The 17,882-nt window shown below is 45.0% G+C and overlaps 1 protein-coding gene across 1 annotated transcript; it reads left to right on the top strand.

Moving 5' to 3' along the window:
- The first annotated feature begins 1,939 nt into the window (after nt 1-1,939).
- KCNA1 (potassium voltage-gated channel subfamily A member 1) lies at nt 1,940-9,215 on the top strand. The gene has a single exon (XM_037846224.1). It carries the CDS (start codon nt 2,370-2,372, stop codon nt 3,855-3,857), a length of 1,488 nt encoding a protein of 495 aa, XP_037702152.1. The 5' UTR covers nt 1,940-2,369; the 3' UTR covers nt 3,858-9,215.
- Nucleotides 9,216-17,882: the final 8,667 nt, after the last annotated feature.

Genomic DNA, 17,882 nt, shown 5'->3' with positions numbered 1-17,882 from the left:
GGAGCCGCTGGCTGCCTTCTTTCGCGCTGCAGGCGCGGAGGCGCAATGCTTCTGGGGGCGGACGCCCCCGGCTCGTGCTGCTCTGCGCCTTTGTGCGAATCCTGTCTTGAAGAAGAAGTTGCAAGCCTTGCGGGTGGTTCTCGGAGACATTAGGCCGGGGAAAGAGGATGGGAGAGGAGGCACGCGGGATGGGAGGTGGACTGGAGGCATGCTTCTCAGTATTCGTTCCAATTAGCACCAAGTTGGCAGACAACCCCACAGACCCATGGAGCCTTCGGTTCACCACAAAGCACATTCTCTGCATTTCAGAATAATCTGATCGTAAGAAAACTTTTAATTCCGGTCGGGAATTAAAAGTTTTAATTTTTCCGCCTCCCGGGAATACTACACAGCACATACCCAGGTGATTCTCAACTGCAGGACTCTACCAAACTCTGCATCTCTTTCAGTCCCCCGGGGAGCCGCTAGCTCCGCCCTGCCGAGAGCCCCTGCGGGAGGGGCGGGATGACGCGCAGAGCGTTGCGATCGAAGCGGATTATTGTGGGGCTGTATGAACGCAAACCCATCAAAGGAGTTTTGTCAGGAACACCACCGCCTATATTGCGTCGGACCTGACCATTTCCAATGTGAAATCCCCGGGCCAGGGGACCGGGCGTGTGCGGGGCTGTACACCGCGAGGGAAGTAGAGCTGGTGGTCGGCTTCTTTGATAGGAGAAGGAAAAAGCTGTGTTGGCAAGGGTGGGAACTGAATGACAACCCCCCTCTGCCAAACCACCCCCTCATATTTTCCATCTACCTCCTCGCTTCTGCCCTCCCCCGCCCTCCCCAACCCACGCCCGGGTGGGCCAATCGCTGCTCCGCAAGAAAAGCGCTTTCTCAGGTTTCTGCTGATCTTGCAGCGCCCAGAAATGGACCGAGCCGACCCGCCGCGGCACGCACCCGGCTCCACTCTGAGCTCCTAAAGACCCTGGGCGCGCCGCGTAGCCGCCGCGAGGTTCATGCTGGGGTGCGGGGAGTGGAACGGCCCGGACAGCCATGTAGATCCATGCTGTCGCCCGCCCGCCCGCTGCCTGCCTCCTTCGGGATCGAATCTAGGGCTCCCACAGCGTTAGGAGGGGGCGAAAGCGCTGTTTATCGTCATTTGCTTCAGAGCTTCGGGAGAAGGTGGCAGTTTGCTTTTCCGCCCCGCATCCTCCGGGACCCCCTGCATCCGAGAGAGGACGGCGTCTCCAGATTGCTGACAACGGGTGAGAATGGGGGCACATTTCCGCCACGGCGGCTCAGTAAAGCGATTGTCCTACTGAGAGGGGCGTAGGAAGAGGGGCGAGGGCAGCGAGCGTGCCCCCGCGCCTCTCCGATGCTGCTGCTGCGGCGGCCGCTGCTCCCTCCCGGGTACTGCAAAGGCGACCTACCGCATTCCGACTCGGGCTCTCCGCCGACTCAGCACCGCCCCTGCGCCAAGCCGGCCGGCCAGGTAGGGGGTTCCCCAGTTCGGGACTGCAGAAGCGGGGATTGGGGCGCCGGGGTGGGGGAAAGCTGGGGTGGGGGGGATGCTGCCCGGAATCCGGAGCTCCCTCACCGTCTCTCCGCGCGTTTCCGATCTCTAATTGAACGAAGTTGTCAAGAGATCGGCTGCGGGGCGTTGGGGAAAGTGGGATAAAGCGCCCCAAACTCGGATTTCCGGGTGTCTGCGTGTGTGTCCGTTTGTGTGCATGCGACGACCCTAGCAAAAGTCCAGTGCTGTGTAAAAAAGCTAGAGGTCTGTGCTCTTCGGTGTCTGTAGGTTCGTCCCATCTGAATGCTTCTGATTTTCTGCCCCCGTATCACTTTCTATTTCTCTGCAGCGTCCATCGATCGCCCTGGTGGGAGCTTAGAAGGCGGCAGGAGAAGAGGGGTTGGCGGGGGGAGAGCCGAGGAGAAGCAGAGGGGGTGGCAGGCGTGGGGAATCTGCTGAGCTGGCACTGCACCCGGTCCTAGGAGGGCTCTCGGAGGGAGGGTCTGCCAGGGTGATCCCCGAAAAGATGGCCCGGTCCGCTAGAACAGCGCTGCGTTAAGGCGCCTCGGAGAAGGAAAAAATAAAAAACATAAAACCAAAAAAACAAACAAAAAACAACCCCTGGCAAAGAACTGCACCCCGGGCCGCAAGCGAGGGGGATTCCAAATTGAGTGAAAGGCGGGGTGGAGGGCCAGCGGCAGCTAAGACCCCGATCTCTTAACCCCCTCGCTTTGGAGTCCTTCCCCCCGGCTGAGCGTGGGGGAGACACGCACTCCGGTGGGGGGGGCGCCTCGGTCCCCCCCACCCCTCTTCCCTGGCGCTTTCCCACCCCGAGACGTCTCCTGGCCTCCCACCTCTTCACCCGGCTTCAACCATGACGGTGGTGTCCGGGGAGAACGTGGACGAGGCTTCGGCCGCTCCGGGCCACCCCCAAGATGGCAACTACCCCCGGCCGGCAGACCACGACGACCACGAATGCTGCGAACGCGTGGTGATCAACATCTCCGGGCTGCGCTTCGAAACGCAGCTCAAAACCCTGGCTCAGTTCCCCAACACGCTGCTGGGGAACCCCAAGAAACGCATGCGCTACTTCGACCCCCTGAGGAACGAGTACTTCTTCGACCGCAACCGGCCCAGCTTCGACGCCATCCTCTACTACTACCAGTCGGGGGGCCGGCTGCGGAGGCCCGTCAACGTGCCGCTGGACATGTTCTCGGAGGAGATCAAATTTTACGAGTTGGGTGAGGAGGCCATGGAGAAGTTCCGGGAGGACGAGGGCTTCATTAAGGAGGAGGAGCGCCCCCTGCCCGAGAAGGAATACCAGCGCCAGGTGTGGCTGCTCTTTGAGTACCCCGAGAGCTCGGGGCCCGCGCGGGTCATCGCCATCGTTTCCGTCATGGTCATCCTCATCTCCATCGTCATCTTTTGCCTGGAGACTCTCCCCGAGCTGAAGGATGACAAGGACTTCACGGGCACCATCCACGGCCTCGACAACACCACGGTCATCTACGCCTCCAACATCTTCACGGACCCCTTCTTCATAGTGGAGACCCTGTGCATCATCTGGTTCTCCTTTGAGCTGGTGGTGCGCTTCTTCGCCTGCCCCAGCAAGACGGACTTCTTCAAAAACATCATGAACTTCATTGACATTGTGGCCATCATCCCTTATTTCATCACGCTGGGCACCGAGATAGCGGAGCAGGAGGGAAACCAGAAGGGCGAGCAGGCCACCTCGTTGGCCATCCTCCGGGTCATCCGGTTGGTAAGGGTTTTTAGAATCTTCAAACTCTCCCGCCACTCTAAGGGCCTCCAGATCCTGGGCCAGACCCTCAAGGCTAGTATGAGAGAGCTAGGGCTGCTCATCTTTTTCCTCTTCATCGGGGTCATACTGTTTTCTAGCGCAGTGTACTTTGCCGAGGCGGAAGAAGCTGAGTCTCACTTCTCCAGCATCCCCGATGCTTTCTGGTGGGCGGTGGTGTCCATGACCACTGTGGGATACGGTGACATGTACCCTGTGACAATTGGAGGCAAGATCGTGGGCTCCTTGTGTGCCATAGCTGGTGTGCTGACAATTGCCCTGCCCGTACCTGTCATTGTGTCCAATTTCAACTATTTCTACCACCGAGAAACTGAGGGGGAAGAGCAGGCTCAGCTGCTCCATGTTAGCTCCCCTAATTTAGCCTCTGACAGCGACCTCAGTCGCCGCAGTTCCTCTACTATCAGCAAGTCTGAGTACATGGAGATCGAAGAGGACATGAATAATAGCATAACCCATTACAGACAGGCCAATATCAGAACTGGCAATTGCACTACAGCTAACCAAAACTGCGTTAATAAGAGCAAACTGCTGACGGATGTTTAAAATGCAAGCGAGCAGACAAAAAAGCCCCTCTTAGCAGCTTGAAGGACTTAAAAAACAGAATAAAAACCGAAGTGACGCATGTCACACTTTGTAGATACTTTACTAGTCTTTGAATGCTTTGTTTAACTGTCAATGCATTGTTGCATTGTGAATTTTGGGCGTGGTGAAATGGAAGCTTTCAAGATCCATGAAAAAAGAAACTCTTTTTATTTAAAAAAAAAAAGAGGGAAAAGAAAGAGTATTTTCTAAAACTGGTTAAAATAATTCAGACCATGAACTAGTCTAGGTAAAATAGGATTCATGTGCTTCCCCATATTGAAACATTTTTAATCCTTTGGCTTCTTTAACTTATTGTTGTTTTTAGCCTAAAAAACCAGGTGATCACTTATAAATATACAACTAAAATTTGCATGAGACTCCAATATAAAATATTTGCAAACTGCGCAGTGCATCAGATGTATTATATGTAACATGATATACCAGCCAAAATGGGCGATGAACAAATGATTTTGTTTTGGTCGGTGGAACTGCATATTACAAGGTAAAAATAACTGAAATTACTTAAGACTGGTTCACAAAACACCTTATAATTCTGATACTGGTCCTGATCCACAGGGCTTTGCCCTCTGCCCTGCTCCCTTCCTAGTCCAAACTATTCTCTTAAGAAAAAGGAAAAATGAATTAATTGATTCATCTGCAGTGCTGCTAAGTTTTCTCAACTGCAGTTGACCCAAACACAGGTCTTTTCTCACCAGTCCTGCACCCCAACCCTGCCTCCAGAACTGGACATAGAACCTTAGCCTTCTTATTGCAAGAGAGCACAAATGGAGTTAAATGTAAGCATGTTTGAATCTGATAATATTTATTTTTAAATCGCATGCTGAGAACGTCAACTCAGACAATAGGGGATAAGCTTACGTTGGAATTGACTCTTTGAAAAATAGATCATTTTTCATTTGCATTCACCAAAAGTGCACTCCTTCATTTATTGACTATTTTATTAGTAAATAAGGTACTGTATTTAAGTGCATATGTTAGTCAGATGGGAACAATAACTTTTTGGAGCTCAAAGCATGTTCTCTTATTCAGCATTATGGCCTATTTGACTAAGGTGTACCTTGAATTAATGCATGATTTCAGTAAAAAAAATAAAAATAAATTAAAAAATCACAAGTTTGTGGGATGGTGGGCCCCAAAGAAATAATGGGGGGTGGGGGTGGGGGTTACTCAGTCAACTTTCCTGCCTTTGCTCAGGGATTAGGTTTCTGTGCAGGTGTAGGCAGAGAGAGAACCAATATGCCCATCCCTTAAAGGGAGACTCCACGGACAAAATAAATAAGTCACCAAGGTATGTATAGCAACACCTAAGAACAAGTATTCTTTCTAGCGGAAGATAAACACAAGCGAAACAAACGAAAAAAGGGTGCAATACTGCATGTTTTCTTGGTGCATTCTTAGGATGTAAATGAAAATGTTTATCTGTTACATGCATCCAGAGCAGAGCTGATTTCTTTTTGCAGTCTTGATCTGAAGTCTGTAGAGACTTCGGCCCTCCCGTTGAGGCTCCCTGAAGAAACTCAACCAATTGATTTAATAGTTGCTTAGTGCCTTTATCCTGTACCCACAATGAACTGCAGAAAGTGCCTCCATTAACATAGCTGAGAAGTTAAGGAACAAAAGGGGGAAGGGTTAGGGCACAGATATTTTTGCTTTTGCTTTTTCCATCCTTGCTTTCTCACTTCACCGCTGTGAGAAGACCACGCCATCCTAAACCCCTGGAGAGGAAAGAGAGATCCAGAAAGGTGCTGTCTCTCTGACCATCTAACGGACTTGGTCCCTTTGGCGGGCTGATGCTGAACGCGACGGGGGGCCGGAGACCCTGCTTCGAACCGGATGTGAACCGTGAAGTTTTGTTTGATCCTCTTCTCCACCAGAAGCCAAAAGTAAACTTTTTGGGAATCTGTTTCCTGCGGAGGGCCACAAAGGACGTGCAGAGCTTCCTGAGGCCCAGTGTCGTGTTCTTTGCACATGTGCTTATTCCTCTCCCGTTGGCACTCTGCCTCCTCTCCACTCTCAAAACCCTGAATCTCTGGAAGTCGGGTCTTTCCAGGACTCACCGGGGCTGTGGGAACACTCAGTTCATCAGTAACTTTTCCCAGGCCTCCCTCCTGGTCCACCACCTTCAGATATTTCACACGATGCTGTTCCCATCTTCCCACCTGGCAGTCACCTCCCAGGCTGACCTTCTGCTGCCCCGGTCACCCACCCAAAGAATGGCGGGTACCCCATGCCTGGCTGAAAGCGAGCCTTTGCGACACAGGCTTCCGGAGCCCAGCAGCTGCCCACCCGTGGGGAGGCACTCACGGCCCTTTGAAGGACACCAAGGTGGGGCATCTTCCTTCTCCACTTAGCATGTGGCCGCCCACTACTGACCCCTGACACCCCTGCCCTGCTTCTTCTGGAACTCTTCCCTCTTACGTCCATCCCTTTGCCCCACTTTTTATCCTCGACTTAGCAGTGAGGCAATAAACCAAGCAACCTGAGTCACACCCAGGCTGGCTGACTGTTGAAAGAAAGAATGTGGATATTTTGTTTTCCTGTGCGCCTTCTGTGGATCTGTCAGACGAACATAATGTACGCATCAGGGAACAAGAGGGGCCAAGAACTGCACAGCCTCCGATTACAGGGCATTATCCCCTCCCCCTGTGGGATGTTTCCTTCTTATCTGAACCTTAACTCTTCCTGCCTGTGCCTCTCCTACCTGCTTAGAAGTCCCCAGTTGGGAAAAAAAAAATGCCAATTTCCCCCAAATCTCCGAGGATGTCTTGATCTTTCAGTTCTTCTTTGAGGTCTAGGACACAGAACTTGAAACACTGCACTCTGTCAACAGCAATAATCCTCTCAGTCCTGTGGGATGGATGGGTCAGAGGATGAGATAATGGGACCAAGACTGATGAGACTGACTTTGGCCACTTGGTACCTCTCAGAGTTTAATCCCAGGACTGGTTGATTCTTCTGTTTGTGTTACATGAAAAAGTGCTGCATGCAGGGAACGGGTCGGCCTGGGATTGGGAATGTACTGTTGTGAAGTTTGGGGTGGTATGGGGAAAACGGTTGCTGCTTATCCATCTGTAGCTCACTGTAATGAAGTCAGTAAGAACCGAATGAAGTACAGGGATTATTGGTGTAGTATAGGCATGCGAAGTTTGACAAAGCTCTTATCCCTTGCACTGTAATGTGCTGAAATGTCTTTGTAGACCTGAAGGTGCACTTAACAAAACTGCCTATTAAGGAATCACTGTCTTTTGGTTTACTTACTTATATTTATTTTACTGGGCTTTTTGTTCCCTTCCTGGGTAGTGAGCCTTAATGGCTCACTGAATACTTGTTTTCTCCAGAAGGAGGAGACTTCTTATGTGCCGATAGCCATAGCTCAGCTCTTCCGGGGCATTGGGATCCTAATTCAATATGGCGGCTGTGGAAGAGGTGAACCTTACCAAGGCCGTTGGCAATCCCGGGATCTCTGGAGTGGTTAACTCACCTCAAGTGATCTGAATTAGAGAGACCAAAGACATTAATTTCCTCTGTCTTCAGATTTATAGAAGACAGACTGAAGCCAGGAAAGGTTTTTGTTTTTGCATTCCCTCTTTCCCATCTGTGCACAAGTATCCCCTCCATTCTCCCCCCCCACCCCCGAGAGTTGAGTTCTGAGTATCAATTAAGTCAGTACATTGGGAGTGCCGTAGTGGGTTAGCCCAGCAAAATCCAGTAGCAAATTTTTCTGGAATTATGGAATTATGACTTATGGATAGTCATTTCTCTAAAATGGAATTGTAGGGTAGGTTTAGATTCCACTCTGTTGGAGCCAAAGCACAGGGACAGCACCATCTTGACTTGCTTGAGAATGAAAGAGAAACATGTCAACAATGAGGAAGGGATAGATTTCTTTAAGTGGAAATTTGGTTTAGCTTATGAAGGGCCTTCTTCATGTTGCATATAGTTAAAGTTTTTTCAAATTGTTAACATCTGAAGAAGTCAGTAAAAATACTTTCCTAACCCTCCCATTTAGTATAGGAGACCTCAAAACATATGCTTTTAGAACACTTTAAATTTTAATTCTTTGTTTGGTAGATTGGAAAAAACAGAAAGGAGAAAGAGAACATCAGCAGAAGGCAATTCCCCATTTTCTTCCAGGAATGGCTTATTCCTGGGAGTGGTGAGAATTGGTGGGTGGTAACCATCCATAGAATAAAATTGTTAGAAAGAATATAAACTGCTGAGCAACCGTTTTATCTTGTCACTTTTTCAAGCAACGATGAAGTCTTTCGATGTTTGTGCTTGTTCAAATAAACTAAACATTTAAAACCAGATACAACCCAAGCTGAATTCTTATCTCAGGAGGGGCCTCTTATTTACCCTGCGGGGTGTCAGTACTTGTATTTATCTCATGGATTTCAGGGTATATGCTAACAAGTCCAGTATGACTCAGGTAAACCTTCCGAGAATGTACATTACTTATCATTTTTGTCAAGAAGCAAACAGGAACTGAGTTATTAACCAAACTGGTTCCATTGCCTTGGGTGACTGTGTGAACTCATTCAGGGAAGAGATGTCAGGTTGAGAAGCCTTGGAATCAAGTGCTGTGTCTCTTTGCTCAGGCAAAATGACCAGGGGCTTTTTGGGGAAGGCCAGTGTGCATGGAAGTGATGAGGCCTCAGGACTTGCAGCTTTAAGGAGACGAGCCCTAGTTACGGTGATTTTCATTTGGGAGCTAACTAGGTGTTTACTTTTTATGACACGAGACTTTGAAGAATATAGAAAAGTTCCATACCGCAAGCCAGAGAAGAAATGGTGTCAGGACAGAAAAGAAAACCAAAACACAAAATCCCTTGCAAAAGATTCCAGGCCAAATGTATCTCCTTTCCAGATCTCGTAGAAGTACCTTTCTTCTCTTCAGTGCACTTTTTGGGACTGTTTATGCAGCAGCTATAAGACGATGACTTGGACTTGATACAATATACCTCTAATACCAAGTGTTACCAAGATTAAAATAAAAATTGAGTAGTATTCATTTAAAGTGCACCATCAGGACAACAAACCATTTTAGCTGACAAAGCACTGTTTTCTTTCCTGAATCTGCCAGTTGCTTACATCTTGAGCTAGGGGTGTGTCTCATCTTCACCTCCTGTGCATTTCTGCACCCTAACTGTTTAATATGTCAGGTAGAGGACGTTGAATGTTATGCTTTGAGAACCTAACTGAAGCGCATAGTTTTCATCTATGCAATTTTACTTGCTTCTGTCACTTTATGATCTGTTCATATTTGGCATCGATTAAAGATAATTTTTAAGGATCCTATTGAGGAATATCTTGACTGGTTATTTGTTTTGTGTCCAGATGATCTTTGGGGAACCCTTTCATCACACCCCATGCTGGAGAGTCTTGTTAAATAACAAGATGTATCCAAGATAAAATCATGAAGCAGCCTTTTTTTCATTGAAACTCTTGGACTCTTTCTGCCGTACAAGGAAATACATTGGAGTTGAATTTTGACAATAATTTCACAATTTGGTCTCAGTAGCTTCCCGGTTAGAGGCTGTTGGAATTTGGCCTGGGGAAGCAGTGGGAAATTAAGCTTTGAAAAGAAAAAAAGAAAGGAGGTCCATGGGATTAAAGTAATTGGTTATAGTCACATACATTGTTTTTGATTTTAAACTGTACTTTTCATTCACAGTCTAAGCAGTTTTTCAGGAAGGATAATTGTGTGTGTGTGTGTGTGTGTGTGTATGTGAGTTAGTGTGTGTAACAGTGCTGTGGTCTGGCATCAGATAACTTGATATTTAGAATATGATGTTGGAGGTAATTTTGATGTGGAAAACAAAGTGGTTCCTACCTGTTTTTTTACACAGACTTTTTCTGTATCTTTCTAAGTAGTTCTACGTGTGGTTAACATTTCTCTTTTACTATATTTATTTTTGGGGTGGGGGTGGGGGGATGACTCCTTGGTTCCATTTCTTTTGATTCTTCTGAGATTTAGATATTCTCTTTTCTTCCTTGTGAATATCTTTATTGTATATAAACTCTTTTATGTCAGAACAAAGAGAGTTAGGTGCTTTTTGACAAGTGTCTGTTATATCCAACTGCTTTGGGTGCCTGCTGCATAATCATAGAATCGTATGCAATGTGGTAGGTTCAAATCACAAGATTCTGAGATGAATCTTGATTTTGCTGTAGAAGTTGCTACTGAAAGTAGATCATGAGGCTGGGCAAGCTGCCCGTAGTTCTTCTTTTGTGGTTGGAAAACACTCCTGGCTGGGCTGTGATGGGGAAGGGTAAGAGAGAGCTAGAACCACGCCATAGCAATGTGCCATGGGACCAGGACTTTCACTCTCCCTGAGCGTGTGTGTTTCTCAAAGTTCAGGTGCAGGTTGGTCTTGAAGCAGAGGCGGACAGAACCAGGTAGCTTTCAAGGTAAGCCTACGACTAGAAGCTTGGTTGTCTACAGAGCTTTTTAATGAAGTCAAACCCGTTGCAAGGAAGGCCAACCCAAGGAGTCAAGAACAGAGAGTGGATGCTATCTTCTCTTGGGGAGGTGCCTGCTGCCTCCTGCAGTTCTGCCATACTTCTAGAACCTAACCAGGATGAGTGTGGGGCAAGGCCCACCCCAAGGCTGGGCAGAGTGTGTGCCGTTGTAAAGTCAATGCAGATAAGACCCAGCACGGACAGGCTGCACAACTGGAAAGCAACCCTGTAAACTGTCTTGAAAATAGATAATTGAAAATACCCTGTTTAATTAACTGAATCTGCAATACTATCAATTGTAAGGTGAACCATTATTTCACATATCTGTAAGAAAGAATATTGATAATTATAACCCACCATTGCATTAACTCATCCCAACTTTAGAGACTTTTTTTTTAAAGAAAAAGAATCTTAGAGCTGATGAACTACAGCGGTTCTAATGTGTTTTCTTGAGCGTATTGGTGTGATGATAGGTATGAATTCTAAACTCATCAAATGGGGCAGTGTGTCTCAGACCTGAAGGAAACCTTGGCTGGAACCTCGAGGTCTTCTGACAACAGTCCTTTATCCTATGGTGATTTTTCTCAGCTCTGCCTCTTAACTCACAAGTACTTCCTCCCAGACTGTCTTCGTTATGTAGATATTTATTAAGCATGTCCTCTATGGCAGCCGTGGTGGTTGGATCCTGAGATCCTTCATTAGACTTACGATGTGTGGGATAAGGCTTGGCCTTGCTGTCCTTCCATCCTTTTCCCCTTAATAACACTCCCTTTGCCATCAGACACCCAGAATCCCAGGCAGCCCTTTGCTTTTGCCAAGTTAAAAGGCAATCTGACACTCTCGTTCCCAGTAAGGTGCCAATAGCACCAGCTTCAGTTTGTATAGCTCCCTTTGCAGTTTTCAAATCACTTCCACCTTAATTATATTGCTTAATTCTACTTGGTGAACTAAACAGAGCCGATACTGGTGTCTTTGTTTTATACGTGATAGAGAGCTGCCCAAAAGTTGCTGTATGAAGGGACTGGGTTTGGGTTTACTTATGTTTTCATGGCTTGGTGTCTGGTGCAGGCTAGGGACTCTGTGAATGTTTACTGAGCTGAACAAATGCCACAAGGTGTAAAGGCAGGTGTTAAAGAAAGAACAGGGGACTCTGCATAGGCACTTAGCCTCTTTGAGCCTCTACATTGCTCATTTACAAAATGGACATATTTTGTACCTTACAGGGCTGTGTGGACAAGATGAGATAATATACATCAACATGTTTAGTAAATTCTAAAGTATTGTATAAATGTGAGATATTAATAGATAGATTATTGATTCTAATAATGAAGGAGAGGAGGCCGCTGGGTTAGTCCTCCCCAGAGGAGGAGCTGCACTTTAAAGGAAGACTCCAGGGAGATCAGATGCTTAATCCAAAGGATTGACTTTATAATGGTGGAATTTGAAGGCCTGGGGGCAGAGATGCAGGAGCCCCACGGAATGCTGGGCCATATTTTTCATCTTCAGACCCCAAATATCAAGGTCAAACTCTGATGTGCAATACCCTGAGGAACGAGAAGATGTCTTTAATAATCAACATCACTTCTGATTGCCTCATTTCCCCTATATGCAAAATATTTGGGATTCGATTTTTTCCCTCCACCTGTGACTATTGAGAAATAAAGCAAGCTGTTGTTTGCAAAGTTTTCTCAGATGCCTGTCTGCGAGACATTTTATAAATATAAAACACTATTATTAATCTTCTTTGCTAAAAATAACATCACAAGCATATATAAGTAAACCTAGTCTTTCCTTGAGTAGCGCACATTAACAAGGAAGCATATAAAAATTAAAAAATTTATAAGTTATAATATCTCTACAGTGCTCCAGCCCTTTCTTAAAACCAATTGGATAAAATAACTGTGTAAACCAGTTTTTCTAAAGGTTGCCATTCAGGGTCTAGTTTGAGTTCTCCGACCCATTGGTGATTTTTTAAAATACATTTTATGTGATAGGCTTATGCTTGCATAGTAGATAACTTGTTCATATATCAGTGTTGTTTCAAGTGCTGACATTAAATGCATTTTTAGGAACATTTCCAGAGAAACTATGTATGTTAAAATTTGGTTTTTAAGAATTGAAATCAGAGGATGTTCAATGAGGAGGGGCTTAACCTTAGGATAATTATGTTGTAAATTCAGGGCCAAATCCGACTCTTACTAAAAATTCTTGTTTTTCAATATGTTCTCTTAAGAGTGTTGGAAACCTCAGATACTTTAATTATCTCTTCAGTTATCCTCATATTTTTTTTCCCTCCACACATTACTGTTATTTCATTGTTTCAAGAAGGAAATAACTTGTGTGTTTGTGTGTGTGTGTGTATGAATTTCAAAGGGAATCTCGCAGAGACTTAAAATTCCCATCACAGTATTTTCTCCCTTCATTAAAGGGCAAACCATTGAATCTTAGAAAACTTGTGCCTATGCCAGCTCTAAAAAAATGGGACCCCAAACTCAGCTTTTGGAAAGATGGCAGGATTTTAGCTTATTGTTAATGGACATTTCTAGTTGACATACAATGGCTTTCCTTTAAGTTCCCAGAGGATGAAGAGCACTGTTGTTGGCATTTTAAAAAGAATACTTACCCTTAATGGATAAAGATGGTTACTCTAAACATCAGTTAATCATGATGTTGGTAATTCAAAAAACAAAATAAGTTAACTTTAGAACATACACAATGATTAGCGTATCTTTAATGTTGGAAGAAAAATGTTTGTCTACTGCAAGAATTTCCAAGTAGTGTGTTAGAGCAGTGTTTAAAGCCAGCCACATCTATTGGTTATATAAACCAGGGTGAAAATACATTGTTTAACATGAAAGAGTCAAATATTTGACTTTAATTATAATTCTCAATAGTTTGCAGCAAGATTATGATTAGCAAAATGAAGACGATAATGCGTTACCTTCTTGAAGGGAGAAAATTTGGCCAGGACAGCTGTCAAATCTCAAGTTTTAAGATGGATGATTACAAAATGGGTTGACATTGCTGAGAGCTTGGAGACCACGATTCCAAAATAGCTCACCTGTTTAGAAACAAGAAGTATATCAAATTACTCATTAATTGCCCTTGGTTGTTATGGTGATTAAAATAATGGCTCATCAGTTAATGCTATTTAATTTTAAGCAGTAGACTCTTATTGGTCAATTTAGTGTGCCCAGTAGTCAGCCAGATTGTGATGGAAATGGTTGATGGACTCTGGAATTAAATTATCCAGAAAGTTTGCTGGTATTCAGTAAGATAGAATCTTAGTTTTTGCAGATTATGCAGTGAGTCTTGCAGAGAGGAAGAGGAATTAATCAGGTGATTTTAAGGTATGATCTTGGGAAACCTTAGAATTATAGTGTTCAAAACTGAAGACCAACATGTCAGTAGGTCCCAAATCTACATACTGATCTAAAAGGAAGATGATTAAAAATGACTTTTAAAAGTCAAAGTCTTGTAAAGACTGCCAGAATGAGTAGAACTGTGTTTTTAAATTAAATGCATTTTGTTTATACCTGATGATTATATTAGGTGCAATTTCCACTGTTCACCTAAGTTATACAGTTATGCTGTAAATGAAACTTCTGAACTTCTCAGCCTGTTAGAGCAATTCCCAGCTTCTCTGGCTGGGCTGACACTTAACCTTGGTTGTACTGAGCTTAACTCCCAGATTTAGAAAGCAGAGTATAGTTTGAGATTCCCAACAAAAGCTGTTGTTTTTGCTGTCTTCTCCTTTTAGGAGGGGTCTTTGCTGTGGTTCGCTTTGACAGGGGTTGTAATTTTAATTAAAATAGTTCATTGATAATTGAGCTCTCTCCCAAGACCTGCACCCTGAACATTTCCGAAGAATATATATCTTCGTCTTCATCCATCCTGCTTAAGAGTGGGTTATTTCATCTTTCACGTCCCCGCTTCTTTCCAAGGGTCAGAGGTTGGCAGCTAATCTTCCTAGAAAATTGTTGTCCTTCTCAGACCATCTGGGGATTGATTTGTTAGAACATCCTCTTTTGGAATGATGGCCATAGACAATCTAAGGTTTCTTGAAAGTCTTAAAAGTTGTTTTACTTGCATTTTACTATGTGTACCTATTAAAAGTGAGAATGGGAAAGGACTGGGCATTTAGGATAATGAGAAAATGGAGAAATAGGACTTTATAAAACTAGAGGGTGATGGGGAATTCTCTAGAATTGAGAATTATGCAGCAGGTGTATTTAATCCTTTGTTTATGTTATTAAATGGCCATATAACAACTATTCTGGGGTCCTGATATCCACATCCTAGGGAAAATGCCTGTCCCCACGTACTCACATGCGCACACCTTCCTACTTGCATACAGCTCTGTGCTCTGATCTCTATCATTGACCTGTCCATGGACCTATAGGTATCCCCTATGCCATAGGGCAGGTGTGTATTAGTCCCAATGGACCAACTTTAAGTCGATGTTACAGATTGGTCAACAGTCCCTTTTATTTAAGCAAGACAAATTCATAAAAGAGCCACATCTATCCTGATAAGACTATCCGTTTTGCCACTAGAGAAGCTCCCATTCAAATGAAAAGAAAGAGCAAAACCAAATAGCAGCAGTTGAGGATCCCAGGGAAGTTTCCTTTGGTCTCTGAGTGCATGCACACTGAGCATGGTGAGGGTTGCCTCTGATTCCTTCCTGTCTAGGTCTGTACTCCTTCTGCATCTTGAACAGCTCACACACATGGTGATGGACAGCGAGCCTGGGGTGGATAATCCAAATGTGGATCCCTGAGAGGGCCAGCGATGTGGCCGTCTCTGAACATTTGTCTATTCCTGCTTGGGCCATTTTTTTTGTTTTGCTGAATTCAGAAAGTGTGAATTTTCTGTTGTGTGGTCTGCTGACGAAGAGACATTCTAGGTGGAATGCTGAGCTGAAAGCTTTATGTTATCACCTTGGATCTGCAGAATTTGGGTCTGCGAGTCTGTGATCGTTTCCTAGGGCTGCCAATAACAAACTGTCACAATCTGGGTGGCTAAAGCAACATAATTTTTTGCTCTCATAGTTCAGGAGGCTAGAAGTCTGAAATTAAGATGTGATGGAGAATCTGTTCCCTGCCTCTCTCCTGGTTTTGGAGTTTGCTGCAATCCTTGGTGTTCCTTGGCTTGTAGCTGCTTCACTCCCACCTCTGCTTCTGTCCTCACGTACACTTCTTCCCTGTATGTCCTTGTGTGTCCTCACCTCTTCCTCTAAGGACAGCAGTCATTGGATTTAGAGCCCACCCTTCTCCTGTAGGACCTCATCTTAACTATTCCATCTGCAGAGACCCTCTTTCCAAGTAAGATCACATTCTGAGATTCCGGGTAAATGTGAATTTGGGGGACCACCATTCAGTCCGCTACAGGGCCAATTCCATGTCTCTCTACTGCTCCAAGACTTTGTTTGCTGGTTATAAAATATAGAGGATGATAAGAATATCTGTAGCTTGTCAGTGCTATTTGGCTGAATTGCTCAGGCAGAGCTATTTTCATACGTTTTGAAGAATGGCGCTTTGCCACCACAAAGCTCAGCAACGCTCTGCAAATTCAGATGAACAGAAGACCTGTCATAAATGAATGGAAATGTAAGGGATAGGATAGTCTAAAGACAGCCAGTTTTACTGCTTTTAAACTTATTCCACAAGAAACCTGGACCTCTAGCTTTATTTAAACTCTAAATTTTCATTCTTTAGGAAAGGTGCATTTTTGCTTGTTCCAATGTAGTACCATGTAATTTGAAGATGTCTTAGTTAAAGAGGAAGTATAATATGTGTTCCTTTTATATCCCTTACTTACAAAGAACTTTCAAATGCACTGTCTTATTTGACTCATTCAATGGCCTGTTGAGTGGCAGGTAAGGAATACATACTTCTTTCGGTTGCAGGTTGAGTTCCCTAGGAAACAGACTCTGAAGATGGGCATTATATATTTAGGAAGGTATTTAGGGAGTACTGTGGCATCACACCTGAGAGGGGGGAAGAAAGCAGGACTGGACAGAGGGACAGGTTGGGCTGCAGTGCTGTCACGACAAAGGCCCTGGCTGTCCCTGCAGGGAGCTCTGAAACTGGGTGGTCCTCCAGAGCTGTCCTGAGTTGAGGCAATGGGGATCAAGCCTTTAGGTTCCTGCATGGATCAGTTGTTGGATGTGCCTACCCTGGGAAGGGAATGTGACCTTAGAAGTAAGTCACCTAGGATGAGGTGACATCAGAGGCAATACCCGGAGAGGGCTGGTGGCCGAGGGCATTCCCAGTAGCTGGGGGAGTAAGTCCTGCAGTCCCGAAGGAGGCCCATGTGGTACATCAGAGCATCATCTACAGAAGAAGTAGTGAGCTTGCACATGGCCAGGCGGAAGGCCCCAAGAGGGAGGAAGATGAGCAGTGAGGCAGAATGAACGTTCAAAAATGGGATCATCAGCGTCTCATAATCAAGAGTTGACTGTAGCCTATAGATTGACTTGTTAAATGGACAAAGTGCTCTGCAGCCCCTGGAGGTGCTCCTTTCTAATGCACACTAGCAGGCATCCTCCAGCCTAGCCAGAGCTCTCCTGTATGGATCGTGTTCAATTATTAATCAGAGGCGACGGGCGAGGCTGGCTAATGCTGTCTAATGGTACCGGCTAGGTAATTGAGCTTCTCTGTAGTGCATGTTCAGAGCACAGATTCAGATGGTATTGACATGGCCTGTTCCACACTTCGTCTGGACTCCTTGTAGTATAATGCTCTGAGGTCCCAGGGAAATGCATCGAACCAGTTGTGTGACTTAATGCATCTTTTTAACATTTACGCTTCCTTGTAATATGTCACCATGGATGATAAAGAAGTGCCTGGAAGGGAGCTGGTGGGAAGGGGGCTATTAAAAGCAAACTCTCAGCCCTTGTGGCACTATCATTGTGCCCATAAGTGTTTTTGTGGTTGATTTAGAACTACTCAGCATGAAGTTTATCCAGCTGCATCCTCACTGAGAGAGTCACCTTGGCATTTGGTCCAGAAATGGCAGAATTATCTCTATTTTTTCATCTGAAAACACCTCAGGGGAACTAACAGGGCAGTTTTGTACTTGGATCTGAAAAACCAGATTGATTAATGGTTATTCCTATAATTTTACATCTTTAACCTGCCAGCATGAAATTTGCATTTTGCTTAAAAGTCCAGCTTGTTTCACCAGAAACAGATCTGGTCTGGAATAGATTTGTTAGTTTTCGGAGAACAAATTGGAGGCCCTAGACATCTGCTTTTCTGTAGTATTGAATTCTAGTTGTGTTGGAAATCTAGATTTTATAATTTAAATTCTGAACCTTGACATTTTGAAACGTGAAGTTTAGAATAAAATGCCAACTTCTTTTGGTTTTGATAGTAAATCATATAAGCCCACAGATCAGTGAAGTTTATACGCTAACCATTTAAGGAGTAAACTTGGATCAACTGTATTTAAGGCAAATCTGATTCAGAGATGTCCAAGATTCTATGGTATTTAAACACT

Source organism: Choloepus didactylus, chromosome 8 (assembly GCF_015220235.1).
Source record: "Choloepus didactylus isolate mChoDid1 chromosome 8, mChoDid1.pri, whole genome shotgun sequence".
In the NCBI taxonomy this organism is placed as follows: domain Eukaryota; kingdom Metazoa; phylum Chordata; class Mammalia; order Pilosa; family Megalonychidae; genus Choloepus; species Choloepus didactylus.
This window is presented reverse-complemented; position numbering and strand designations above follow the sequence as displayed.